This window comes from Tiliqua scincoides, chromosome 8 (genome assembly GCF_035046505.1).
Source record: "Tiliqua scincoides isolate rTilSci1 chromosome 8, rTilSci1.hap2, whole genome shotgun sequence".
NCBI lineage: Eukaryota > Metazoa > Chordata > Lepidosauria > Squamata > Scincidae > Tiliqua > Tiliqua scincoides.
The window spans coordinates 31406530-31432978 of NC_089828.1; the positions used below are offsets into that span (position 1 = coordinate 31406530).

Genomic DNA, 26449 nt, shown 5'->3' on the forward strand with positions numbered 1-26449 from the left:
GCTTGGCAAGTCCCGTCTCGTGTATCCTGTTAGCCTCGTCTTGTTTACATTCCTGCGTTCCTTTTCCCAGACATCTCCTTGCTGAGACTGCGGCCAATCAGCTGAGCTTAGAGAGTATTCAGCAAAGGGCTGCTGGAGGGTGGCCAAACAGAGCTCCCTGCCAGATGCTTAACTGAGCAAACCCTTGGCGGAGATCCAAAGGTGAACATGCTGCCTCTCTCTCTCTCTCTCTCTCTCTCTCTCTCTCTCTCTCTCTCTCTGACATATGTTGGGAAAGACTTTCTTCGAACCTGGCGGGCTGGAGGCTCTCTTCTTCTTGCTTGATGGCTGCAGCGTGTAGCTGACTGCTCACCCACAGAGCCAAGATGCTCTCCATTTGTTGTTTTGTCAGCTTGGTACTCCAAATTGACTGTATGGTGCTGCCTTCCTTAATCCATCTGGAACTATATCTCTGTTGGCTGGTGGCAGCTTTCCCGGGTGTTAGGCAAAGAGAGGCTTTTCCCATTCTTCCTACCCGAGAGCTGTAAACTGGAGATGCCAAGGATTGAACCTTCTGTGTACAAATTGGGTGTTCTGCAACTGAGCCATGGACTCCTTTGCTGTTCTGTGTGCTATTTTCCATGCCAGCTTGGTGAAAGCCTTGCACATTGACCAATGATTCTCAGGGCAGTTCCTAGGTGCACACTTAGTTCATACAGAATGCTGGCAACATACATGGTCTTTCTTTGCGGTATTCCAGTGAAGCTCATTGCTGGTTGCAGACAGTTTTGCAATGGCATGCGCAATTCAGACATCAGTCTTATCGTGCCTGGATTTTTTTTCTTTCCAAGTTGGTGTCCCTTTTTGTTAGACGTGAATGTTTTAATGGAAAACTTCCAACAGTTGACTTCTGAGTGATGTTTTTCCATTCCCCTCCAAGAAATCGGGGTTCCCATGACAGCTATTCTCCCCCCCCCACTTAATGTGTTGGCTTCTGTATGGGGTGCACTCTCTCCCCTCCTCCTCTGTTATGCAAGTTTCAGCCAAAACCTGCAAAAATGCGATTGCATCGGGTGTGTTTAGCAAGCCTGACTAAGCAATTTGAGTTGTGGCCCCCGCCTCTTTCTGTCGCAATTTCCTTCCTCATCTTTCAAAAGTGGAAAGGGAAAAAAAATGAAAATTAGAGATTGTGTTGCTTTAGAATGGCTGCAATACAGGCAGTGAAATCTTTTGGCTAGTTGGCAACCTTCAGTCTCGAAAGACTATGGTATTGCGCTCTGAAAGGTGGTTTCTGGAACAGCGTCTAGTGTGGCTGAAAAGGCCGATTCGGGAGTGACAATCCCTTCCACACTGGGAGCAAGTGCAGTCTGTCCCTGGCCTGTCTCCCTGGCCTTCTTTGCCTCTTAGCCTCAGACTGTTGGCCAAGTGTCTCTTCAAACTGGGAAAGGCCATGTTGCACAGCCTGCCTCCAAGCGGGCCGCTCAGAGGCCAGGGTTTCCCACTTGTTGAGGTCCACTCCTAAGGCCTTCAGATCCCTCTTGCAGATGTCCTTGTATCGCAGCTGTGGTCTACCTGTAGGGCGCTTTCCTTGCACGAGTTCTCCATAGAGGAGATCCTTTGGGATCCGGCCATCATCCATTCTCATGACATGACCGAGCCAACGCAGGCGTCTCTGTTTCAGTAGTGCATACATGCTAGGGATTCCAGCACGTTCCAGGACTGTGTTAGGAACTTTGTCCTGCCAGGTGATGCCGAGAATACGTCGGAGGCAGCGCATGTGGAAAGCATTCAGTTTCCTCTCCTGTTGTGAGTGAAGAGTCCATGACTCGCTGCAGTACAGAAGTGTACTCAGGACGCAAGCTCTGTAGACCTGGATCTTGGTATGTTCTGTCAGCTTCTTGTTGGACCAGACTCTCTTTGTGAGTCTGGAAAACGTGGTAGCTGCTTTACCAATGCGTTTGTTTAGCTCGGTATCGAGAGAAAGAGTGTCGGAGATCGTTGAGCCAAGGTACACAAAGTCATGGACAACCTCCAGTTCATGTGCAGAGATTGTAATGCAGGGAGGTGAGTCCACATCCTGAACCATGACCTGTGTTTTCTTCAGGCTGATTGTCAGCCTGAAGAATCTTTTGGCTGTATTAGTACTAATGGATGGACTCAACAGGATGGGGCTCCTCTCTTGCTGTGTTTGAGCCTCTTCACCTCTTGTCTCCTGGGGACTCCTTGGCTTTGCATTAAATGGCACTGAACCCTTGACTTTGAAGCAATAAAAGGGCAATAATTAAGGCACTTGTACTCTGAGCTGTGTTTGGTTTAGGACAGGGGTCTCCAAACTTCTTGGCCAGAGGGCCGCGTCAAGTATCTGGTGTGGTGTGGAGGGCCGGAAAAAAATTTAAATAAATAAATTAGAGATGGAACTTAGATGAGTGAATGAATGAATGAATGAATGAATGAATGGGCTCATTCATGCAACCTCTCTGGCCCTCGGAACACCCTCCAGACACAATCAGAGCACAGTTCTGGTCATGTTCAGTTGAGGGGGCCAGAGGCTTTCGGGGGACAAGAGGTTGGCCGCAGGCCAGAAAGAGGCTTGCTATGGGCCACATCTGGCTCCCGGGGTGGGGTTTGGAGACCCCTGGTTTAGGAGAAGGAGTTATTGATGAAATGGAGATGATTCTTTTTATAATGTTTTTCAAGGATGTGGCAAGTGTGGGGAAGTTTTTTTAACTCCTTCGCCTGTAATACTACAACTCTGTTTTGCCCAGTGCAATTGGCAGATCCAGGATGGACACTGTCGCACAATGCATCATTGGCTTTGGAACTCACTGCCACAGGTTGTGGGGGGTGGTCACTGGTTTAGGAGATATTAAAATGGGGATTTGGTTTCTGGAAGAGGAAAAAAATAAGACCTGTAGGTGGCCGTTAGTCATGATAGCCAAATAGAAACCTCATGTCCAGAGATGGTTTGTCTCAGAGTGCTGCATGCTGGGAGCAAACCTTGGGGAAGTTGTAGCTTTTGTGTCCTGCAAATTAAGCTCCTCAGTCACTGGTGGAAGCAAGATAATGGACTAAAGAGATTTTTGAGCCAGCAGGGTTGCTCTAATGCCGGGGGGGGGGGGGGAGCGGGAGAGAACATAAGAACAGAGATTATTATTAATTATTATTAACAGTATTTATATACCGCTTTTCAACTAAAAGTTCACAAAGTGGTTTACAGAAAAAAAAATCAAATAACTAAATGGCTCCCTGTCCCAAAAGGGCTCACAATCTAAAAAGATGCCAAGGAATACCAGCAGACAGCCACCAGAACAGACAGTGCTGGGGTGAGGTGGGCCAGTTACTCTCCCCCTGCTAAAAAAAGGAGCACCCACTTGAAAAAGTGCCTCTTACCCAATTAGCAGGGGTTATCAACATGCATTGGCCACAATTATCAACATGCATTGGCCACAATAGAAGTATGGAACCTCCTGTATACTGAAGCAGTCTACCTCCATATTCCAGTTGGGAGGATGCAATCACATGAGATGGCTCTTGCCTTCATACCACATTCCAGCAAGCTAGGAACTGTGGTAGAACATATGCTTTGTATGGAGAGTGTGCTAGGTTCATCGCTATTAAACAGTAGTTCCCAAACTTAAGGTGGTCATGGTGCCCTGCGGTCAAGGAGTTCAGTAGCAGCAATGCCATCACCCCACCCTCCTGAGTGCTGCCATCTTGAACCTTGCGCAGTTCAAAATGGTTGTACCTGGGAGAGCTGGCAAGAAGAGGTCACCGGGGACATCTCACAGAGCCCCTGTTGAGTTTGCCGTGGAGCACAGTTTGGGAACCATTGCCTTCAAAGGATCTTGGATAGCAAGCAATGGGAAAGCCTTTTTTCAGCACAAAACCCTAGAGAGCCATTGCCCGGTCGGTATAGGCAGTGCTGAGTTGGATGGCCCAATGGTCTGGTGCCATAGAAGACAGCTTTGTATGTTGAAAACCACTGAGCGGGCTAGTTCCAGGCCTGCTTTGTGGGAGCCCACATCTGGAAAGCGTGCCAATCTCCAGGCACTTCAAACGCCTCGGAGGGGTGATGTTCTAACCTCTGGTTCTTCCGGGGCAGCATCGGGTTTCCGTCATTTGGCTTCCCAGAGAGCCAACGCTGCCTTTCCAGGCCTTTCATGTTGGAGATCTGGTCGTTCTTTAAAATGAGAGGTGGAGGGGGGGAGACTTGCTTGGAACCTGGGGCATGAGCAAGAATGAGTGAGGTTAGGAAGCCAAGCTGTGGAGCCTGCTCCCCTCTCTCCTGGGAGGCTGCTACTGAACGAGCAGAGGTCAGAGGCGAAGGGTGACCTCTCCTCCGCTTAACCATGCTCGCCAGTGGAACAAAGGCCGGGCGGACAAAGTGCCAGGACGGATGGACCATTATTCCAGCTTGTCGGGTGTCTGCCGGGTTCAACAGAAGACATAACCTGAAAGAAAAGAGCTTGTGTCTGGAAAGAAAAATTAGCAAGCCATACGCGCTCTTGAGGGGCGATTTGGAAAAGCTGCCGCCTGCCTTGTTGCAAAGGCAGGGAAGGAAGTTTTGGAGCAATTGAGGCAGCCGCAAGGAGGGTGCAGTGCGGTGGGTTAAAGCCCTGGGCTTGGAGGTCTGGATTCAAATCCTTGCCTTAGCTAAGTGGGTCAAGATGCTAAAGGACATCAAGTCTTTCTGATCAGGCTAAAGGTACACCTAGTCCAGCATCCTGTTTTCCAACAATGGGTCTGCCAAATGAGAGTCCCACAAGCTTGTTCTGAAGGCACGTGGCCTTCTATTATTTGTCCCCCGAAGCAGACTGCCTTTGTGTGTGGAAGCTTCGCCGAGCAATCGTGGTTAATAGCCACCAATTAGATCTCTCCTCCTCAGTAAACATTGACTTATCCTATTAAAAGTCATTGAAGCTGGTGGCCATTTGTCACCACATCTTGTGGTAGTGAGTGACTTTTGTTGGCATCCTTCAGTCTCGGAAGACTATGGTGTCACGCTCTGAATGGTGGTTCTGGAACAGAGTGTCCTCTCCAGTGCGCGAAGCCTGGGTAAAGTAGGTATGGAGGATAGGCTGTTACCCATGCAGCAAATCCCCCCTCTCCACGTCGCTGAAATGGTCCAATGGAAAGGCAGAGGCCAATACGGTTGGTTCCAGTGGCGTCACAGGAGTTGCCAGAACATGACTGTGTTCAGCCACGAACTGCCTCAGGGACTCTGGCTCCGGATTTTGCCTCGAGGTTGACTCCTGAAGCCTTTTCCACAACTGGATGTAGCCACAAGGCAGTGGAGGTTTGGGATCAGAGTTTTCCTTCTCTCAGATGAGCTGCCTTCCCAGGCTAAGGAGTCCCATCTACCCGGTGGCTGTTTAGTCGCCTCTTACAACAAGTACAGCCAAACTGAGGGCCTATTCTTATCCCCAGCCTCCAGGGGAATGTGAGTGATCTGCATAGTGAGTGACTATGCATTGAATAAAGAAATGTTCCATTGGGTGATCCCCAGGTGCTGGAAAGGCCATTCCCAACATGCCTTCCTTGTGATGCACCCCAGTGGCTTCTGCTTGGCTGCTCTTGGCAACCATATGCTGGATTAGACAAACACACCATGAACGGATCCCTCAGGGCTACTTGTAGAAGAGGAGGAAGTACCAGTCATAGAATGTTGACAGACAGTGCAGCTGCTGGGAGGATTGGTTTGGTGGAAGGTTGTGCAGCTCCTGGGAACCACAGGGGCTGTGTTAAGTTGGGGAAGAGAATGGCTTCAGGGAACGGGCTGGGCTGGGCACTGTTAGTATTCTTGGGCAACAGAGTTTGAGGAAAGGGGCTGGATTCCTCATATGGGCTTGGAACCCCTAGCTGAGCCTTTCTTGTCTCTAGGTCTGGGTCTTTAAAAAACAAAAGCAAAGTCCAAAAGCTAGAAGCGCAACAGTAGGTACATTCCACTTGGAATAACAATTGCAAGCAACCCTTTTGGAACTTGGGCATGGAGAAGGAGTCTTGACCAGAGATCCTGGTTGGGGGGGGGGGGAGGAGACTGGCCCACCAGAGCAGAAAGACTGGGCTGGGTGTCCAAGGAGTCCGACTTTGTGCTTGTAAGGCTTGGGGCCTGGGAGCCAATCCAGCTTGCCTGTTACTGCCTCTTGTGTGCTGCTTCTCCTTTTCTTTGTAAAAACCAACAAACCCCGCATTTCCATCTTTGTGGCCAGAGGGGTGGGTGCCTGAGAAACTAACTTTCTGTCCCGCCCACCTTCCTTGTCTTTCTAGTTTTTATGGAAGCGTCTAGACTCTGTTTATCGCTGGCTCCTATCACCTTTCGGGAACAACAAGAGATGTCTTGTCTTGGGGCAAGTGGCAACAACTCTTCTTTTCATTTGCCCCCTTAATGATGGGGCAGTCCCCCAAATGATGGGGCCATAATGTTGGCCCAGCTGTGCCTGATCTGCAAAATAAGAGTGTGTGTGTGTGTGTGTGTGTGTGTGTGTCTCCTCTGTCTGTTCCATGGGCGATCCTGCACTGTCTCCCTTAGGAATAGGGTGTGATTGCTTGGGGGGGGGGGGATGATGTTAACTTGATCAAGAGTTCTCAGAAGCTTCACTGTGTGTCTAATGGCACCAACCAGTATTATAGACTCTTCCCCTCCCACCCCGTCTGTCTTTCTTTCTGTCTTTCTGTCTTTCTTTCTTTCGGAGAAACTGTCTCACAGGTCACCCTGCCCTTGGGCCCAGGCTGCCATAAATAGCTCTTGTGTTTTTCATGAGTCTGGCAATTACCAAGGAGGGAAGAATGGATGAAGGGGGTTGGGAAAGTGGGAGTGGGATAGGCAGAACAAAATGCCCAGAAATTGGCAGCCTTCTCTCTTTTTCCTGTCTCACCCGGCCACCCCTCCCAGTCTAGCTAGGATAGAGGTGTGAAATTGACATAGATTTCCAAAAAGTGGAGATTTTAGGGTGTGTTTGTTTTTTGAATACTTAGTGGCTAAGAGATGGAGTGCTGGATTGTGCAGTTTGAACTGGGAACTTCCCGTCTATCATGAATTCAGTCAGTTGCCTTAAGCAAGCTGTGTTTGTGTTCTCTCAAACCCTTGGTTCCCTCAACGGCAATGCTGGCTTGATTAATATTGGCTTGTCTTACAAGGTTCCTGTGAGGATCACCAGAGAGGCAATTGTTTCCTATTTATGTATCGCCTTTATCCAAGGAGCTCTGGGCAGTGTACATGACTTCTTCCCTTACTTTTATCCTCATAAGAACCCTGCAAGGTAGGTTAGGCTGGCCCAAGGACACCTAACCAGCTTTATAGCTGAGCAGGACTTGGAACTTCAGTGTTCCTTGTTGGTCCAGCGATATATCAACTATACCACATTGATTTGCAGCAAAACAGGTGGACACAAGAAGAGCCCCTTAGGCTTGCACCGTGGCAGACCCATCTGGTCCACCATCTGTTTCCAACAGTGGCCAGCCAGAGGCCTCCAAGGAGTCCACAAGTGGAATGTGTTCTTATTAAGAGGGAGCTGGTCAGACTGGTGGAATGGTCTGTCAGTAGTTGTTGGCTGTGGCAGCTAAATGGAACTTCCATGTGCAGGGGAAGAATACCTGACATCAAAATGCTGAGGGCAAACAACCAAGGAAGATTTCTGTTGCCTTCTTGCCCTGCTTGTGACTTCCTGGAGTGACCTATGTGGCTGGCCACAGTAGAAAAGAAAATGCTGAACTGTATTGGCCACTTTGGTCTAATGCTAGCAGGGTTTTTCTTGCATGCTTGCTAAAAGGAGCCTCCCTCTACAGGAGTAGTCTACCTCTGAATAATGAGGTGCTAGGGACTAACTCATGAGAGCTGTTATTTTTGTGCCCTGTTTCCTGGAGGCATGAAGTTGGCCACTCTTAGGTCCAGCATGCTGTTCCTTTCTCCTGACCCAGCAGGGCTTATCTTTTAACCTTTCAAGTTGGGCTCCTTCTGAGGTGGGGGACCTGCTCTGGAAACTGTTTGAAATGTTACTTTACCAAAGGCTTGCAGTACCTTGCATCTAATTTGGGCTGAAATGACTTCTAAAAAAGCATGTCCAAGAAGAAGAAGGGGCGTGCCTGAGCCTGGCAGAGGCAAGGTATCCGTTGGTCCTTGGCTGTAAGGGATTGCATGCCTCTCTTAATGACTGCACGAGGGTCAATTTACTTTCTTTTAAAATATTGATTAGTGCTTTCTCTGCATTAGCTAGCTGAGCAGATAATCTCTCCCTTGCAGCTGTCTGAAAACAAATCGTGCTTCTCCCCCCTCCCCACCGCCCGATAGCTGTCCTGCTTAGATACCCCTTTCCCAAGAGTGGAATGCATTTTATATCTACATCCCTTGCTACTTTGGGTGCATTCTAAAATAGCTTTGGTGGCAGCCAAAGTGGTAGTGCATTTTGTTTTATTTGGTTTAGTTGTACAAGAAGCCTCTTAAGGTGAGCTTTGCAGAACCTGAGATTCTGTTTGGAAAAGCTGAATGCTTTGCAAGACCATATCTCCTTGGTGCAAGGCAAGAGCAGCAAATTGGTTGAGATTGAAACTTGTAAGCAGAAGTGACTCCCAGACCCCTCATACACCCGAAGGCCTAATTGCACTCCTCTGTTTGTAGATGGGGCCAGTGTGTTGGCTCCATATAAGGTAATTGTGCATTGTACAGCACAGTACATGCAGTCCTAGGCGTGTTTACTCAAAGTTAAGTTCCACAGTGTTCAGTGTACTTACTCCTAGGTAACTGTGTGTGAGACTGCAGCTTTGGACTGCATGTAAAGAGCTCTTGCATGTTCAATATAAAATGGCAATTTGCACAATCTAAGCCAGAGAGGGGTCATATTTGGGGGCACTTGCAATGTCTGTGGAAAGACTAACAAGATTTCAGTTGAAACCATCAGGTTGCACAGATGTACCAAATCGTTCCCTTTTTGTCCTGTAGTGGAGCACTTGGTGCTTTGGGGAAAAGACAGGTTAAATTTATTCATGGTAGGAGAAGATTTTTTTTTTCCCTTCCATAATATTAAAACTTAAGTAGGTGGAGGGAGAAGCAGCTCCTCCATTAAATAAATGGGCATTAGATTCAGGACGGGCAAAAATTAATGTTGCTTCAGACAACATGGAATTGATTTGTGGAATTCACTGCCACAAAATTCAAAATACCTGCCTAGTTGAGTCATTGATCCAATCGGACACTGACATAGATCATGGGTGCCAAACTCATTTCACACAGTGGGCTGAACAGCATTCATGGTGCCTGCTGAGGCCCAGAGTGATGTCTTTAAGCAGGAAGTGATGTCATTAAGCAGACTAGGGACAGACATGACTTTGTTCTCACAGAGGAACTCATTAGCTGTGCATGACAGATGAGAGAATGTGCAAATCTTGATGATATTTTCCAGCCCAGTTATCATGTGGGACGGATAAAGAGCTTCCATGGGCCGTATCTGGTCCACAAGCCTTAGACAGTTACTCCTCTGTATAAACCGAAAGCTTCCCCTCCCGCATTTGAAATCCAAATTGGTCCAAAATGTTCTGCCTTTCTTGGCCTGGAGGTGATATAGCAATTAATCAAAATGTTCATCACTTTCTCCACTCTGTAACAGTCTCTCTTGAGTGCATTTTAATTGTGCACTACTGTGGGAGCTGATCTTGGCTGGGAAATTGGGTCTGAATTGACTAGTTAAAAACTTGGCTGTCAAAGCAAGACTGTGAGCTTTGGGGCAATCCTCGGGCGAGCTGTTGTCTTTCTCTGCGGAAACCTTTCAGGGTGATATGTCTGAAGGATTATTGCCCTGGAGTTGTTCGCTTATGGCATTTAGCAGATTACAGAGCTGGCTACCCTGTGAGAAACTTACTCTAATTAAATTGATGTCGGGTAAAGAGGCTCCAAGAGGATGGGGCTGGTTAGGGCTTAATTCAGAGCCGTGGAGAGAGTGAGGCCTGAAGCCTGTAGATTCCCCAACACCTTCCCCTTCACATGCCAGTGAAGAGAAAGTCTGGATCCCCAATAGAATCCAGGCCAATAGAATCCAAAGTATATGCTGTAGAACTGCTACTGCATTAAGAAATAAGTCTATTTAACCCATTTTTGCCTGGCCCACCGGTATACACATTTGGTTCCTGTTGCATATATAACAGGCTGAAATGGCTTAAATCTATGCATGTCTATAGTTTCCACCCAAAGGCGAAGCTGCCCGTACTGCATCTCTGAATGAGTTAATGTTCTGCTTATGCTAACTGGAAGGAAGCCTTTGCTTGAGACAAGTGATCTAGCTATATTTCAGCACTGGTCATGATTGGATCACTCTCCAGGTATGGATCTCGCCGGGGGGGGGGCTATTTTGTGTCTGCATGAGTTGCTTCTTAGAACAGTGATTTAAACAGAGGGATTGATTGCTATAAGGTCAGATAGCAATTATTCTTTCATACAGTCAAAAGTCCCATGGAGCTCCCTTTCCCAGAGTGAGTACATCTCCTGCAGCTCTGCATCAGGAATGATTGGTTTATTTTGGATTGAAAAGTGAACTATGTCCCAAACCAGGAAAAAGTGACCTCTCAGAAGTTTGGGCAACTCATAAGCAGTTCTCCAAACTGTATACAGATCATCACTGTTGATCATCACTAAGAGTTGAACGAGCACACACGCACACCCCTTTTAAAGACTGGTTATGGAAAGAAGAGTTCATGCCAAGACCTCCGTTGCTAGGTCAAAGCAGACCTCTATTGCAAATGCACCAAGGATAGCTTTGCTAAACCTGAACTGCTGCAAGTAGAAACTGGGTTGGACTTGTTAGGCTCCAAGAGAGTCCATAATTTCCTATTATGAATAGCCAGTCCAAGGTGCATCCATGTAAAAGTTCAGTGAAATTGGCTCACTGTGAACAGATAGTTGGGCCACCATTGCATCATGAAACGGCAATGTGATCGGTCTGATCAGCAAACTGGTTGCTTCCTCAAAGCGCTAACCTACCTTATAGAGTTGTTGCAGTGATAAATTGAGAGTAGGTAGGTGGAGTCCCACAGATGATGATGATGATGATGATGGCCAGAGGTTGTTTATATAGCATGGTCTGTGTGTGTGGCATTTTTCAAAAATTAGTTATTTGATTTTTCTCTGTAAACCGCTTTGTGAACTTTTTGTTGAAAAGCGGTATATAAATAAATACTGTTGTTAAATGTGAGTTCCCTCATCATCCAGAAATTGTCACAGGAGAAAGGAGTGGAAGTGGAGAGAAGGATACACAATTATTTCATGTACACATTCTGAGGTTAGAATGTACATAGTCTGAGCTAGAGCAGACTATGAGAGGCTAACACAATCCTATCCATGTATGCTCCAAAGTAAGCCCCATTGTGTCCAATGTGATTTATTACCAGGAAATGTATGTAGGATTGGAGCCTGAGGAGTTGAGCTGAGTTCACAAAAAAATTTTTAGTGGTTGACATTATGATTGAATGAGGCAGGCAAGGAGCAGCTTTATCCAGCAGGTCCCAATCCTTGTGTCAAAAATCCCTTGGAAGAAGCCTGATCCCTGCCGGGCCTCTGACTTACAAAGGGAAACCACTGGCTGCTGAACAAAGAGCAGATAATTGCACCGAGCGAGAGGGGAGGGTGTCAGTGGTGGCATATCTCCCCACCCCCATTCAGCAACCTTCTGTTTTATGACATGCTCTTAATTACCCGATTACTGCAGCCAGCTTTATGTGGACCCGATGGGCAGCTTTTTGAGGGGGGAGGCGAAGCAGGGTTGGGGGATCTTATGTGTCAGTTGTGTCCCCCCCACAAAGGGCAGGCACACAGTTGAGTTTTCAGCATCGTGTGACAAATTAACAGCTGTGGGCCTGCCTGCTGTCATGGATACCCCCATTCTGATGGTGGGTTGCATTACCGCTTGTGGGAGGAGTAGCTGGTGTTTTGTGAATGAGTAGCTGGAGTGGAGGGGAGATAAATGGGAGTAATTTGTGAGGTGCTCTCGGTTTTCTCACTGCCCCCTAGTAGAGGACATTCTTGCTGTTCCTTGATTTTGGAAAGATTGTGTAGATATCCCTTAAAACATGTATTTGCTAGTGTGAGTTGCTGCAATTCTCCCATTTTTACTCCTGCCTCTTTCGGTCTCCCTTTATCTAATACCCGATTGTACGCCTTTCAGAGGAGAGACCTACCTGTTCTCTTGTAAGCATCTCACATGTTGACAGACCTATACAAATAAGAATAACCCAGTCTAGAAATCTTTGTATGGTGTCCGGATGCTTCCATTGCCCTCACAAGCATGTGTGTAAGTTTGATTCGAATGTCCCATCAAGCTGGTTCTAAGTGAAGGTTGGACCTGGGTTCAAATCCCCGTCAAGCCCACAAAGCTCATGGGCTCACTTTGAGCCAGTTGCTTTTGGCTCAGCCTACACTACAGGGCAGTTGTGGGGAAGAATCATGTGCCTTGTCTTGAGCTCTTTAGAGAGAAGACGAGATTAAATAATGAGGGTAGGTAACTGCACCGTCTCTGTGGCAAATGCAGCCTGCCCAGGGCTGCCAACCTAGAAGCAGTTGGGAGTGCAAAGAGCATCATGTTGTGGCAGTGAAGCTTAGTGAACAACATGGAAGATGGGGATGCTGTCCCTCTACCTAGACTCTTTCTTGTTCTTTCCCCCAAACCCTGGTTGACTGACTAATGTTTTACAAAGTCACTTGTTCTTATTTTTAACTGCAGTCTTGCTTGCTAGTCCCTTTTCCCCCCCTTCTCTCTGTTCTTCATTGGTGACCTTCTGCTTTTCTTGCTGAGGGATTGGGCTTCCTTTTCTCTCCCTCCCCACCTCTGCTGATTTCCTCTTTTTCTCACATGGCCCTGTCTTACTGTCCACTTACTGTCATCCATCACTCCTTCTCCTCCTCCTCACTCAATGGTCTGGAGGCCTTATCACACCCGATAAACCCTGCCCTCTTATCCCACCCGGGTGGCACTAGTGGTGCACCCTGGCCAAAGGCATCCCCATTTTTGCAAGGCTGCCTTGTCATGGACCCAGCAAAAGGGAGAATGCCCCTTTTAATATGGTAGAGGTGTTCCTGCTTGACGTGCTCCCTCAGCACTCTCTCCAGGGCCTTGTTAGCCAGTGACCTGGTGCAGCACATTGGGTCTCTTTACGTGTTTAGTGCTTCCTGTCTCCAGAGAAGACAGCTGGGGATGGCGGAGGTGAGATTAATGTGTCGTTCTCCCCCTACCCCCTAGGAGAGCAGGGCTGGGAGTGCATCATACAAACTGACATCGGTTTCATTAGCTGCATGTGTCTCTTATCAGCCCAGTTTTGAATATGAATTCTATATGAATACTGTTGGCTTTGCAACAGGGCAAGGAGGGAGGATCTTTCATGGGCAGCCTGTGGGACAGGAAGTCAGTTGCTCGTTCTGTCCCACAGCATTTTGCATTTCCCTTTGTCCGTGGAGGTTCCACTTTAGCTCTCATGGTTTAATAGTCCTCTTCTGTTTGCCCACCCTCTTCTTCCTCTCCCTTTATCCCCCTCTGTTTCTTTTTTACCTAAGAGGAAGCAAAGATGAAAAATTGACTGGACTGGATCAGTCCAGGGGCCAGCCAGGTCCCTCTTGGACGTTGATAAGCCAGGTCCGAAGACAACAGCCCTCCACACTGTGGGTCCTCAAATAAATCTTTAGAAATACCTCAGATGCCTGGAGGTTACATTTGGTCACCGTGGTTGACAACTGCCGATCATCCAGTCCCCTGTAAGTTATTAACCATGGTGACGAAGTGTAACCTCCAGGCACAGGGGCAGTCTACCTCTGAAGACTAGTTACTGGAAGATGCACAGGAGAGGATGCTTTGCCATATGAGCTTCCCAGAGGCACGGTTGGAAATAGGATGCATGACCCAATAGGGCTCTTTGGTGGTTCTCAAGAATTAGGCCAATGCCCATCTAGTCCATATCCTCTGCCCAGCAGTTTCCTGATAAATGCTTAGGACGCCTACAAGCAGGGTCTGAGGTCAACAGCCCTACTTTTGTTTGTCCCTTGCATCTAGTACTTGGAGGTGGGCCTGCCCCTGCATGTAGATGTTCTGTTTAGTTGTTAGGGCAAACAGCCATTGATTAGACCTATCCGCCTCCATGGATTTTTAATCTAATAGCCTTTTTTTTGTTAAATGACATTAGCTAGAGGTTGTCACTTTCAGGTGCCGATGCAAAGAGAAGGGCTTCCCTTTGTCAGTTCTGAGCCCCGTGGTTGTGTTGGCTTCATTAGGTGTTGGTGAATTTTGTTTCCTGCCTTCAATTCTCTCCTTCCCAGCCCCACCAATCCCTTTCTGGGAGATTTTGGGGGGGGGGAGGGGGGAGTACTTTCAGGCTTTCCTAGTTTTATCTTGTTTTTCCCAGTAGCATTTTTGATACAATGAGCTGAATTGCCTTTGTGCAAAAAGATTACAATAAACCAATACCACATGGCAGCTAAACAAGAAATCAACACAGGGAAAAACCTTGGGTGGGAAAATGGTGAGAGCTATATTGGGTTCCTTTCTTTTTGGAGGTGTGGGGTTTACAGGGAGGGAAACTCTGTGGGAGAGGATTTCCAGCGAGTCTAAACATATTTATTAATATAAGGATGACTTTCTCCAGCATTCTTCACATTTCTGGGAGGGTTGAAGCAATGCAGTAATTCCATTTACAGGCAAGCAGATCAGGCTTGAGGGACCTAATTGCACTAATTCACTAATGGCTTAGGAATGTACCTGGGGTACACAAGGGGGGAGCTGAAATCTGCTGGGGGGAGTGGCAAGTGTTCCCCCTGAGCTACACAGTCCTGCATCTCAAAGCTGAGCTGCATGCAGCACAGAGATTGGTGTGATGACATCGCCAAGCATCCAGAGGTGGCATCGTGACACAGTCGTGTCACTGTGTTGGAAGGGAAGGGGTATGTGCACCTGTTCAGACCCCTTAGAGCAGTGCTGTGGTCATGGCACCCTTTCGTGGTGGCCTCTTCCTCTTTATCGCAGGCACTGCCATCTGGGACCTCTTGAGATCTCACACAATCCAAGATTGTGAGGAGATCACAATCCTCTTGGGAGGATCAAGAAGACGAGGCTGCCAAAGTCATCCCATGGGCCCCTGTGAGTTTGCCATGGTGCACCGTTTGGGAACCACTGCCTTACAAGGAATATAGGGAGTGGCTGGTTTTCCCCCACCCTCTGGCAGGGGACTTTTATCCAGCTGTCCTTTTAAAAGTTCCTAGTCCTCATTGATTGAGATGCAGTAGCATGTCAAAAAGTATCTCCCTTTCATGATCATAGCAATAAGGTGTGGATATAGAAGCCTTTCCAGCATTTGGTAAGCATGCACTAATCCTTAGTGTGGCTGTTAGAGTATCAAACAAGGACTGTAGAGTTCTGGATTTTGAGTCCCTATTCAACCTTGGCGCTCACTAGATGGCTTAGTGTTGGTGGATCTGTCTTTTCCTCCTCTCCCTGTGTTGCACCTATGTTGTTCATCTGTGTGAGTGAGAGATAAAATGGCCCCAGTATACTGGCCTTGGAGGAAAGTAAAACTGTAACAAACTTAGAGCAACCTTGGGTGCAGTCCTAACTCACTTTCCAGCACCGACATAAGGGTAATGCAGCTCCGAGGCAAGGGAACAGGCATTCCTTTACTTTGAGGAGGCCTCTGTGAGCGCCCCCCCCCCCAACTGCAGGATGCAGCACATGTCCCGATGGCACTGCTATGCCTGTGCTGGAAAGTTGGTTAGGATTTGGGCCCTTGTATCATAAACCAATGATAGGGGCTTCCCGTTTCCTTGATGTGTTGGAGAATTTAGGGGGCATTAGGGCAGAGGTTGTCAAAATATGCCTTGTGATGCTTTAGGGTGTCGTGGCACACTCACTGCGGGATTTTCCCGGTCACCTCTTCTATCTGTCCCTGCTCCCCCCCCCAGAGCTGCCAACTTGGATCTGGAAAAAATTTTTAAGTTTTGGGCACTGTCATTTTGGATTTTGCAAGATTGAAAATGGCAGTGCCCAGCTGAGTAAGGAAAAAGAGGCTGTAGGGGTGTCATGATCCAGGTAAGTTTGGGAACCACCATATTAGGGTTATTCTCAGTTTAATACCTAGCACCAGGCAGGAGTTCTGAACTGCGCTGCCCTCCCACAGGAACAGGACATGGTAAAATTCAGCCCAATGCTCCTCATCACCTTGCATTCCATTGGGTGAGTAGTAGAAGATGGGCCAACTTTAAGAGGCTGATCCACCATTGCAGATCTTCTCATCAAAGAACCCCTGATAAGATTCTAGAAGCATCTTGGGGACCTCAGCTTTCCACTGAACACAGTGCAGCCACTTTCAAATGAATGCAAAGTGTAACTCATTGTGTTGAAAGAAGGACTGCTGTGATCTGTGCAGGTCAAAGTGTCCAAGGATAGTCCCTCCCACAGCAGATTGAAGCAGTCAAGCAGCCATGCTCATTGACTGTGCAGTGGAGAAGCTCTTTTATGAATCTGTTCAGCATTGACCTTTGCAGTGAACTAACTTCTTAACCGTATGTTTTATCGTGTGCAAATGAGGAATGCAGTTTTGCTGGCGTGAGGGGAGAGAGATGAGTCTACCGTAGCTCTAGGTGCACCTGCTCATTTCAGTCCACTGGCGTAACAGGAAGCGAACCTTGAAACGGCAGCTTGCTAACTGGCTTCTTGGTTTCAGAGGCAGCTTGGGACACAAATAGCTTTTCGGTTCCTCAATTTTATTATCTCTCTTCTCTTTCCCCGCCCCCACCGATATCTGAGCTTTTGAGCAATAAATGCTTCAAGGTTTCAGTTGTTGCCCCTGGCCAAAGAAAGAAGCCACAGCTGCATGTGAATTGCGGCCTTTGCTTGTACCACACTTTCCCCCAACCCCTTTTAAGTGGTACATTTAGATCAGTCATTCCAGAACTATATGGAAAACTGCCAGTGTGTGACAAATAAAATCAGCTAAGCAAAAGATCCTGTGAGCTCCAGGAGGTTGTTCCGTTACACCTCTGTATGATCTGCTACCCTCATTCAGTCAGTCTCTGCTGGGCTGGTGGAAACATAGCTGCTTTTTATATATATTTTTTGCTTTATGTACAACTGGATTATTTAAACTCAAGCAGAATTGCCTGCTTTCGGAGGCTGCATGTCAACATCTCTGCATGAGACTGTTCTGGGATTTGTTCCTTCCATGGGAAAAAAGCATCACTGACTTTAGGGTCTGCATGTAGCATCATGCTAGAGGCTGGGGTGCTCCTCTAAGGTTGGGCAGTTCTTTGAACTGACATGTTCTGGAAGTAAATAGGTGCCCAAATCAAGTGAGCCTTTGCTGTCAAAGTCTAGGTAACACTGACCTGTAACTTCTCTTTCTGGATATATTTTTGAAATACTTAGTGGGTGAGTTTTTGAATCTAATAATATTTTGTTAGAAAAAGCTTGATCCATTTCTCGTCATGAAGTAGCCTTTATGAGCTTTAATGAATGTTCTTCTTCCTTTCCCACACTTCTCCCCAGAAAAATGAAAAAACATAAAATCTTCTGACTTTTTTTTAAATTCTTGATCTGCTAAGACACACTTATCTCCCTGTATTTACACATGCTTACAAACTGCAGGTCCTTGCAAACAGCAGGAGCTGAGCTCTTTGCAGGACAATTAGCAGCTATCTTGCAAACTCCAGAAGCTGAGCTGTTTCTAGGGTCATTAGCAGCTATTTGGTTTTTGAATAGCCTCGGGGCTTTAAGGCAATTAGTTATCTGATTTCTACATTACCTGCATTTATATTGGAGGCTCTGCCAAGCCCACCAAAAATCAGATCATGACCCATGAGTGGACTTTTGTCTGGGAACCACTGAATTAACTAGTTAAAGCATAGGAATCAGACAAAGAGATATAGAGATGGACAGTTTTCGCGGCAGATGGGAAGAAAGCAGTAGGGTTACCAAAGATAAGGATTGATATTACAAATTGGGCATCCCTTATTCCAAGATACAGAGTACAGTGGAGCCTGTTTATCCACAGATTTTATATCCAGTGGTCTGGCTCATCATGGATTCCCTGGACTCGTGTTGAACCAGACCTGGGCCCCCCCAACACTCTGGAGGTGACCGGAGCTGTGCTCTGGGTTTTCTGAAGCCTGCAGAGGGTTTTCTGAAGCCTGCAGAGGCTGTGCATGTCCTCCTGCAACCTCTGCAGCTTCAGGATGGCAGAAAAGGCCACAAAAATGCTGCTTCTGCTTCCGGAAGTGATGTTTTTAATGCCTTATAAGGCTTTGGGAGACTTCCCCAGGCTTCCCAATGCCTTCTAAGGCAGGGGTGTCAAACTCCTTTCATGCAGAGGGCCGAATAGAATTCATGATGCCTTCTGAGGGCCAGAAGTTATGTCATTAGGCAAGAAGTGATGTCATTAAACTGGTCATCACTAAAAATATGCGTCACTTTTTCTCACTTAGGAACTCATTAGTTGCAAATGACAGAAGAGAAAATACAAAAGTTTTGATAATCGTTTAAGATATAGGAGAGGCCAATTTTCATGTGGGCTGCCTTTTCAGCAGTAACACCTCAGCACTGCTCAGCAGCTGAGAGCCTAAGGGCCACATAAAAAGTTTCCGCAGGCCGCATCTGGCCCCTGGGCCTTATGTTTACCACCCCTGTTCTAAGGCATTAGAAATGTCAGTTCTAGTAGCTTTTTTTTTTTTTTTTGCCTTTTTGGTCATTCTGGAGCTTGAACTAGGTGAAAGTTTGGCACCGAATGGCAAAGGTGCATCACCTTACGCTTAATGGCAATGAACCACATTGGGGCAAAAAAAAAAAAAAATTCCAGCTTCACATAGTCGGTAAGGAAGCCGGAGCTATGGGTGACAAAGCAGAAAAGCTCTTGGAGGCATTGTAAAGAGCTCTGTGAAAATGTGGGTCCAGCGGGCAGGAGTGGTGAAGAAGGTAAATTCCTTGCTAGGGGTCATTAGGAAAGAGATGGAGAAAAGGACTGCTAATCCTATAATGCCCCTTTGCAAGTCTACAGAGTAGCCACATTTAGAATACTGTGACCAGTCCAGTGCGCAGAAGGATATTGTAGAGCAGGAAAAGGTGCCAAAAAGGCTAATCGAAATGATCTGAGAGCTGGAACATCTTCCTTATGCAGAATGGCTACAAGGTTTGGGGGCTTATCATCTTGGAGGGAAAAAGGCTCTTGAGGACTTGATTGAGATGTAAAAAATGATGCATGGTGTGTGTGTGGGGGGGGGGAGGTTTTTATCTCTTACACGCTCTAGAACCAGAGGTCATCCAATGAAACCGGCAGGCAGGAGACTTGAAAAGGACAAAAGGAGATGCTTCTTCCAACAGTGTGTAGTTTAGCCTGTGGAATTCATTGCCACAGGAGAGGGTGATTGTTTTTAAAATGCAATCAGTCAAATTCATGGCTACTAGCCAAGATGGGTATGCACTTGCCTTCAGATTCAGTGGCAACATGCCTCTGAAAACATGTTGCCAGGGAGCAGTGGCGGGGGAGAGGTGTACTACCAGCCATAGCTTCTGAGATAGGTGGACCTTTGGCCTGATGCAGCAGGGCTTTTCTGGCACGTCTTGGATGTGTTGCAGCTTCAGCTCCCTGTCCCTTCTCCTGCTGTCCTTTGCAGATTTGTGAGCAGTGTCTGCATGGACAGCCTCCTGCACACAAATGTACATGGTCACAAGCGATAACTGGGAAAAGTTTTGCTGTCTTCTGTCTACTTCTGGGAGACGTCCGAAGCCGCCTTGTGGAGGCATACCATTGGTCCATTGAGTTCAGTGTTGTGGTTCTGACCAGCAGCTGCTCTCCAAGGGCTTGGAGCAGGAAGAGATTGGTGCCTTACCTTTGCCAGGGGTCCTTTTAACTGAAGATGGCAGGGATTGGACACGGAACCTTCTGAATGTAAGTCAGGTGCTCTACCACAGAGCTATAGTTGCATTCTTTCCATACGTGCACCCCTCTCCCTTCCTGCCCCAAGGGAGCTGGCTGTAAATTATGTTTGGAATGCAGTGCTCTGTCCGACTTGGTGTGTGGCCTCGTGCCTGTGGGTTTTCTGAACTTCTGTGCCCCTTGCAGCGCCATCTTGCTGTCCTTTTTTGGTTACCCATCCTCTCTCTCTCCCCCCCCAACACTGCCGCTTTGTAATTGGGTGCATGTAAGGTTCGGATTGAGGGAAAGAACAACCATGCAGTCTGCAACCATCCCTGCAGTTCTTCTTTGTGTTGTAACTGGTAGATTCAGATCTAGAACCTGGTCTCTTTCCATGTGCAGAGTGCATTTTTCTTGACCATCTTAAGAGGAAGGCTGCCTGTATCCTATCCCTCCAAGCCCCTTCCCACACTAAATATGTGGTTACAAGTCACATGTGAGACTTGTAACCTATCCTTCTCCCCTGGGAGATGGTTACAGGGAGAACTTTCTAGCTGGATTTACAGTTTAAGTCTATCGTTCTATCTGCTAAATCTCACTGAGTGCAAAAAAAGTGTACGGTATTGCAGAAAGGGTTCTGCTGAACAGAGTATAGCCAGATGACTCAAGTGAGTAAGCCAGTCATGCTACAATGGAAAAAGTACCCCTGTCCCAGAAGAATGAAACCACTGGATTAGAACAAGGATTCACCTGTGTAGCATTCCATTTCTGGTGGATACCAGCTCAGATGCCCTGGAGAAACTTATGAGCCATTCATGAAAGTGGTGGCCTTCCACTTTGGTTTGACCCCAGCATTTTGTCCACAGAAGTGGACTGCCTTAGAACATGGAGGTTCACTACCATGGCTCATACTTGTAGTATTTTGCTTCCTTCGTGAATGTGCCCAGTCTGACTCCTTTTTTTTTTTTTTTAATCTGAGCTGGCACCTTGTGTTGGGGAGTTCCACAAGTTAATTCTGTCTCATGTCAAATTGCTTTCTTTATGCTTTACTGGTTTTCCTTGGAGGGGCAACTCGGGTTCTAATCTGAGAAAGATGAACTTATCTTCAACCTGTTCTTACTGCACATTTGGAGATTACTTCCTTCCACCAGATGTGGGATCCTTGCTAACTCTGTGTCTTCTATACCCTGTGTCTTCTAGACCTCCCAAGTTTCCCAGAGTTTGTCAGTTCAGCCATGAAATCATGCCTCCAGATTCTGATCACTTTAGAAAAGGGGGAGGGGAACTAGTGACAGTGACAGCAAAGCAAGATGCCAGTACCTCTGGGCAGCATGGAGTCTCTGAATTTCTGGTGGGGGCCAGGGACGCCTGTGCTGTCAAAGATCAGCAGCTGGTTTGAGCAAATAGCATTCTTTCTGACAGGAGGCTATTAATAGCTGGAAATGGAGATCAGTGGGGCACTCGTCTTCCGCACACTGGAGCCTGACTGAACATAGAGGATTTCACAGCCCCCCCCCCCCCACACACAGTCTCCCCTATTTGCAAAAGATAGGGCTGTGGAAAGAGTCACCTCTCTGTGCCAAGCAAAAGATGATTGCTTGTCCAGCTCAGTTAACATATTAAGCCATTTCTGCCCAACGTTGCATTTACGCAACAGGAACTAAACGTGTACACCTGTGGGCTGGGTAAAAATGGGTTAAGAAAATGTGCGTACAGAAAGTAAGAGGATTTGCTAGGTGGACGGAATTCAGATTCAAATACAGTTTTCTTCTTCCCCACCCTCCATTTAGCATTGCAATTTTTTTTTAAAAAAACAAGATATTGACCAATATTCTTCTGTTGTCTGCCCTGAGGACATGACACCCTTTGTTCAGTCCCTGAACTTGGCTCCCTGTCTGTCCTTGAATCCTTACACACATTTCTTCTCGCCTTCAAACCCCTCCCTGGCTTCCCCTGCTCTTATCCCAACCCCGCCTGTCACGTTCAGCATCCAGTTCCATTATCCTCAGCCATCGAAGCTGTCATCCTGCCTCAGATGTGCCTGCTGTTTCTCCCTTACTGCCCCTTAAGCCTGGAACCCCCTCCCAGATCACCTGTGTCAGGGATGTTCAAACTACAACCCGGGGGCCACGTCTACCCCACCACAAGATTTTATCCAGCCCTCAGCAACTTAAAATATTTTTCCCCAACCATGCAGTCGGACAGTTAACATATGCAGTCCATTGCACTCCTTCCCATATGGCCAGAGTGATGTCAGCCTGGCTCACCCTCATTTTCAGCTATGTGGGCCATCTGCTTTAAGAATCTCAAATCATAATTTTTCAATATTAACCTCACCCCTGCTGATAAAACAAATCGGGTTTCCGCATGTTGACTGTTTAACACTGTAAAATGATCGCAGTGAGGAAATGGCATCATTTCTGCACATGTACAAACAAATCAAAACAAACTGGGTTTCACAGTGTGTTGGACAGAGGCAGTGTCACTACCCTATATAAAACGGATTTTTTTTTAATCCGTAAAAATGCGTAAAAAAAATACAATGCGGCCCTCTTACTGAAAAGTTTGGAGATCCCTGACCTATGTGATTCTTCATTTCTCTCCTTTCAGATCTCTCCTCCAAACCAACCTTTTCCCGTAAATCTTTTGTAAACAACCCCTTAAGCTTAGTGGCTTGGGAGATGGGTACTAAGAACATGTAAGAGAAATAAGTACATCTGCTTTCCTGCTTTACAGCCATCTCCCTCTTGTGTTTAATTATCAATTGTAAGCACCTTGGGGCGGAGCTTTTTTCTCCTACACAGTGATGGCACGCTCTTGGTTCCTACTTTGCAGGCAAAGTCAGAGTGTTAATAATGAGGAGCGACAGATGCTGTGTGCTTGGCAACCCTTTTCCTCCAACCTATGACACCAGTGCTTCCCCCAGCTGCAGATATCATTTTAAGAATCCTTCTCCCTCAGTTGCTAACGAGTCTTCAATTGATGAAAGGAGCCACTTGACTGAGAAGAGCCCGCTGGACCAGACCAAAGGCCCACCTAAGTCCAGCATCCTGTTTCCTGCAGACGCACCTGGGAAATCTGCAGCCAGGAGTTGAAAGGCATACTCCTCACTGACTGTCACTCCCCCACATACTGCCTCTGAGCCTGGAGGTCCCATGTAGCTGTCATGAGCCGTTGCCGTTGATAGACTTATCTGTCCTCCATGAATGTTTCTGATTCCCCTTTTAAAGCCATGTAGGTTAGTGGCCTTTGTTGCATCTCGTGGCAGTGAATTCCATAGACTGACTGTGCACAGTGTGAAGGGATCCTTCCTCTTCCACCAATTGAGTGATCCCAGGTTTTGAATAATCTGAGAGTGAAAATAACTTTTTTCTCCACAGCATGCATAACTTTATAAACCTTCATCCCCATCCCTGTTGCATTTTTCCCCAGCTAAAAAAGTTCCAAATGTTGTAGCCTTTCCTTCTGAGGAAGATGCTCCAACCTCCTGATCATTTTGGTTGTCATCTTTAGTTGCCCCTCTCCAAACTCTACAATATTCAACTTAATCATCCAGCTCTGATACTAGCTGGCCTTGAATTTTGGGGATCTGGCCGCCTAGAAAGGCTTGCGCATGTTGATTCAGCTGTGCCTTGAAAGGGCAGCTTTCTCTTTGACAATCCATCAGGAGGAGAGAGGCAGAGAGCCAAGATGATGCATCAGAAGGTGGGGTGGAAGTTTGGCTCTATTCCCAGCCTCTCTAGTGTCTGTCATCCTCCCTGTGACTTGGTTGCTTAAAAACTGCCGTTCCCTATTTGCCATGGCACATTGGATTTCAACAAGGGATGGGCTGGGTAGGTCTAATTCTTGAAAATGAAAGGTCTGGGTTAAACCTCCAACCTTGGAGGGTTTCTAGAACCAGTTGCTCTGCAGTGGTGCTGCCATAGAGCAGGCTGGTGCAACGCAACCCAAGAGGCCAGCCCTTGCCTACTTTCAAGCAGATCGCCTTCACCTTGAGGGCTAGAAACTTGGCAGTTCTCTTTTTTCCTGAATGAAAGCAGAAATTCTTATGAATGATTGAGACTGACTGGAGGCTGTATGAGGGTGGCTGCTTTTCTTTTCACTTATCTATTTTAATACATCTATTCTACATCATAATATTATCCTCTTGGCGTTCTTAAAATGTAACATTCACTGTTAGCTGGAGATAGAATGGATGACTTTTTTGTGGAGAGGCAGAAGGGACTAGAAAGGAAGGGATTTAGAGTTGAGCTGGGGGAGACTATATTACAGCGAGTATTCAGACTTTTCTGCGCTTTGTTAACAAAGCATTGTAGATTGCATGAGCTTCCACGTCCCTCAGAATCAGACTTTACGTGCTGCCCTGATTTGAAAATTGGTTGCTTCTCAAATCAGGGAAAGGTTGTAACTCAATGATGGGACACCTGCTTTGCAAACATAGCATCCCACATTCAGTCCCTAGAGCATCTCCAAGCACAACTGGGAAGGTTCCTCAACCTGGTGAGCTGCTATCCGGGGTCTGAGTCAGTGGGAAGAATTGGCTTTCTAGGTATTCTAAATGGACACGGTATAATATATTGCTGTTTTGGAAACTTCTTGCCTGCTTTTAAAATGACCTGTTTCTTCTTCTCTCCCCCCCCCCCCCACTTATGTCTTCCTGAAGTTGTATGAACTTGATGGGGATCCCAAAAGGAAAGAATTTCTGGATGACCTTTTCAGTTTCATGCAGAAGCGAGGTGAGCATGTTTTATTATTATTTGATTTAGATGTTATCTGGCACATCTTTCCTTTGATGCCTATTGCAAAGCCAGCTTTGGAGAGATTTTTTAGGGCGGTTGCTACAAATTGGCCTGTAGAAACAAAGCAGCCATGCGGTGTTGCGACACACAATATCAGGTAACCTCAACAGAGGAGAGCATATTTAAATGTCACCTGCAGTCTTTGAAATCTTCAGTGATTGGTTGTAAGAGCTCCTGCCTTGGCAGTTGGCCTGAAAGCCGCAGCTTGGGCATTTTGGAATATTTATGAACATCTCAACTGCTCAGGAGTTCAGAAAACAATTGCCACACAAGGCATAGGGTCCCAGGGTCTGTGCCAGCTCTGGCTTTTACCATTTTGTGGGTGGTAACTGGTTACCAGGTCGTATCAATCCAATGCCAGCTGGCTGGCAACTTCAGTTGAAGGGCTCTAATTGTTTACAAGGGCAAAGAGAAAAGAGATTTGCCTTAAGACAAGGAATCCGATTGCTGGGAAGGTGGGGAGGGGGGAAGCAGATGGCTTCAGCAGCCTGGAATGACTGGATTTGCCTGCTTGCATAGCAGAATGCATGTCTAGGAAACCAGGAGGTGGGGGGAGAGGAACTTGCTGGTGACTTTTTTTGTGGGTTTTATATTCTCTGAGAGACTTCCCCACCCAGTGCACTTAAGCAAACAATGCAGGGATGAGGAGTTTGTCATCTCCAGCCCCCTTTGGAAGAGAAGGGAAAACAGGGGGCACACCCAACTGCAGTAGGGAAGAGGGATGAAAAGAGCTATCAACATGTTTTTGAAACAGGAAGGGGGTCATGGTCTTCCGCTAAGTAGCTGGAATTCCTGGAGGATACGCCTGTGATGCTTTTGGAGTCCAAGCGATGAGAAAAATTGTTCCCGCAGTCCAAGGGCATGTGGTGTTTTTCTCCTGGTTACCTCTGGAGGAAGCACTAGAGCACAATGGCAAGCATGCCATGGATATCTGTGCCATTTCCTCCCATGCTTCATGAGTGTACGCTTGGAGCTTTGTGTTTAAAAAAAAAGTTAAACTATGCCAGGGCAGGTCCCTGCCCAAAGGGGTTTGCAATCTTGAAATGAAGATGATGGTGGCTGCTGATTTTGAAGCATTGCCTTTCTACTCATAAGCACAGAAGGGGGAGAAACAAAACTGACAGTATACACCTGATTGCCAACAATATGACATGCACGCCCTAAGGCAGTGGTTCCCAACCTGGGACCACAGGTGGTCCATGAGACGGAGAAGTGGTCTGCGAGGTCTCGGGGGGGGGGGAGATTGAAGGTGATCATTTCCAGTGTCTCTCCAAGTTAGTGCTCCCCCAGAGACCACTGAAGTGTTGCTGTGGCTGTAGGTAGTTCTGGACCACTGCTTTCTCTGGTGGTCCAGCACTTACTGAAGAGCCAGCTGTGGAAGGGTCCATTTTCCACCCTTGCTGCTATTCTGAGGAGGAGTGCTCACTCAATGAGGTGCTTCCCCATTGACCACCAGGGAGGGTGGAGAATGAACCCCCTCCCCCTGCAGCTGGCACTTCCATTGTTTTGCCGAGCGCTCCCCCATGGGCTACCAAATTGAATTGTAATTTTTTGTGTAGTGGGAATAGAGGGGTTTGCATGTGATCCACGCAAATTCCAATTTTTGCCTCGGTGGTCTGCGGTCTCCTAAAGGTTGGGAGCCACTACCCTAAAGCGATTGGAGAAGATCACAGATAAGAACGGAGTGCTTGAATGCTAGTGGTACTTTAATGTTAACGGTGGGCCCCCACACAGGCATGGGAATTGGCTCCATAGGCCACTTTCCATGAGAGAAACGGTAGGGTACCACTCTCAGTACACCAACTTGT

The 26449-nt window shown here is 47.1% G+C and overlaps 1 protein-coding gene across 1 annotated transcript in view; it reads left to right on the plus strand.

The window, feature by feature from the left end:
• The window catches only part of ARID3A (AT-rich interaction domain 3A), a 57236-nt gene that overhangs the window by 16452 nt on the left and 14335 nt on the right, over positions 1-26449 (plus strand). Inside the window, exon 4 of the mRNA XM_066635282.1 lies at positions 24506-24578. Within this exon, the coding sequence (XP_066491379.1) occupies positions 24506-24578 (73 nt within the window). The remainder of the gene's footprint in view (positions 1-24505; positions 24579-26449) is intronic.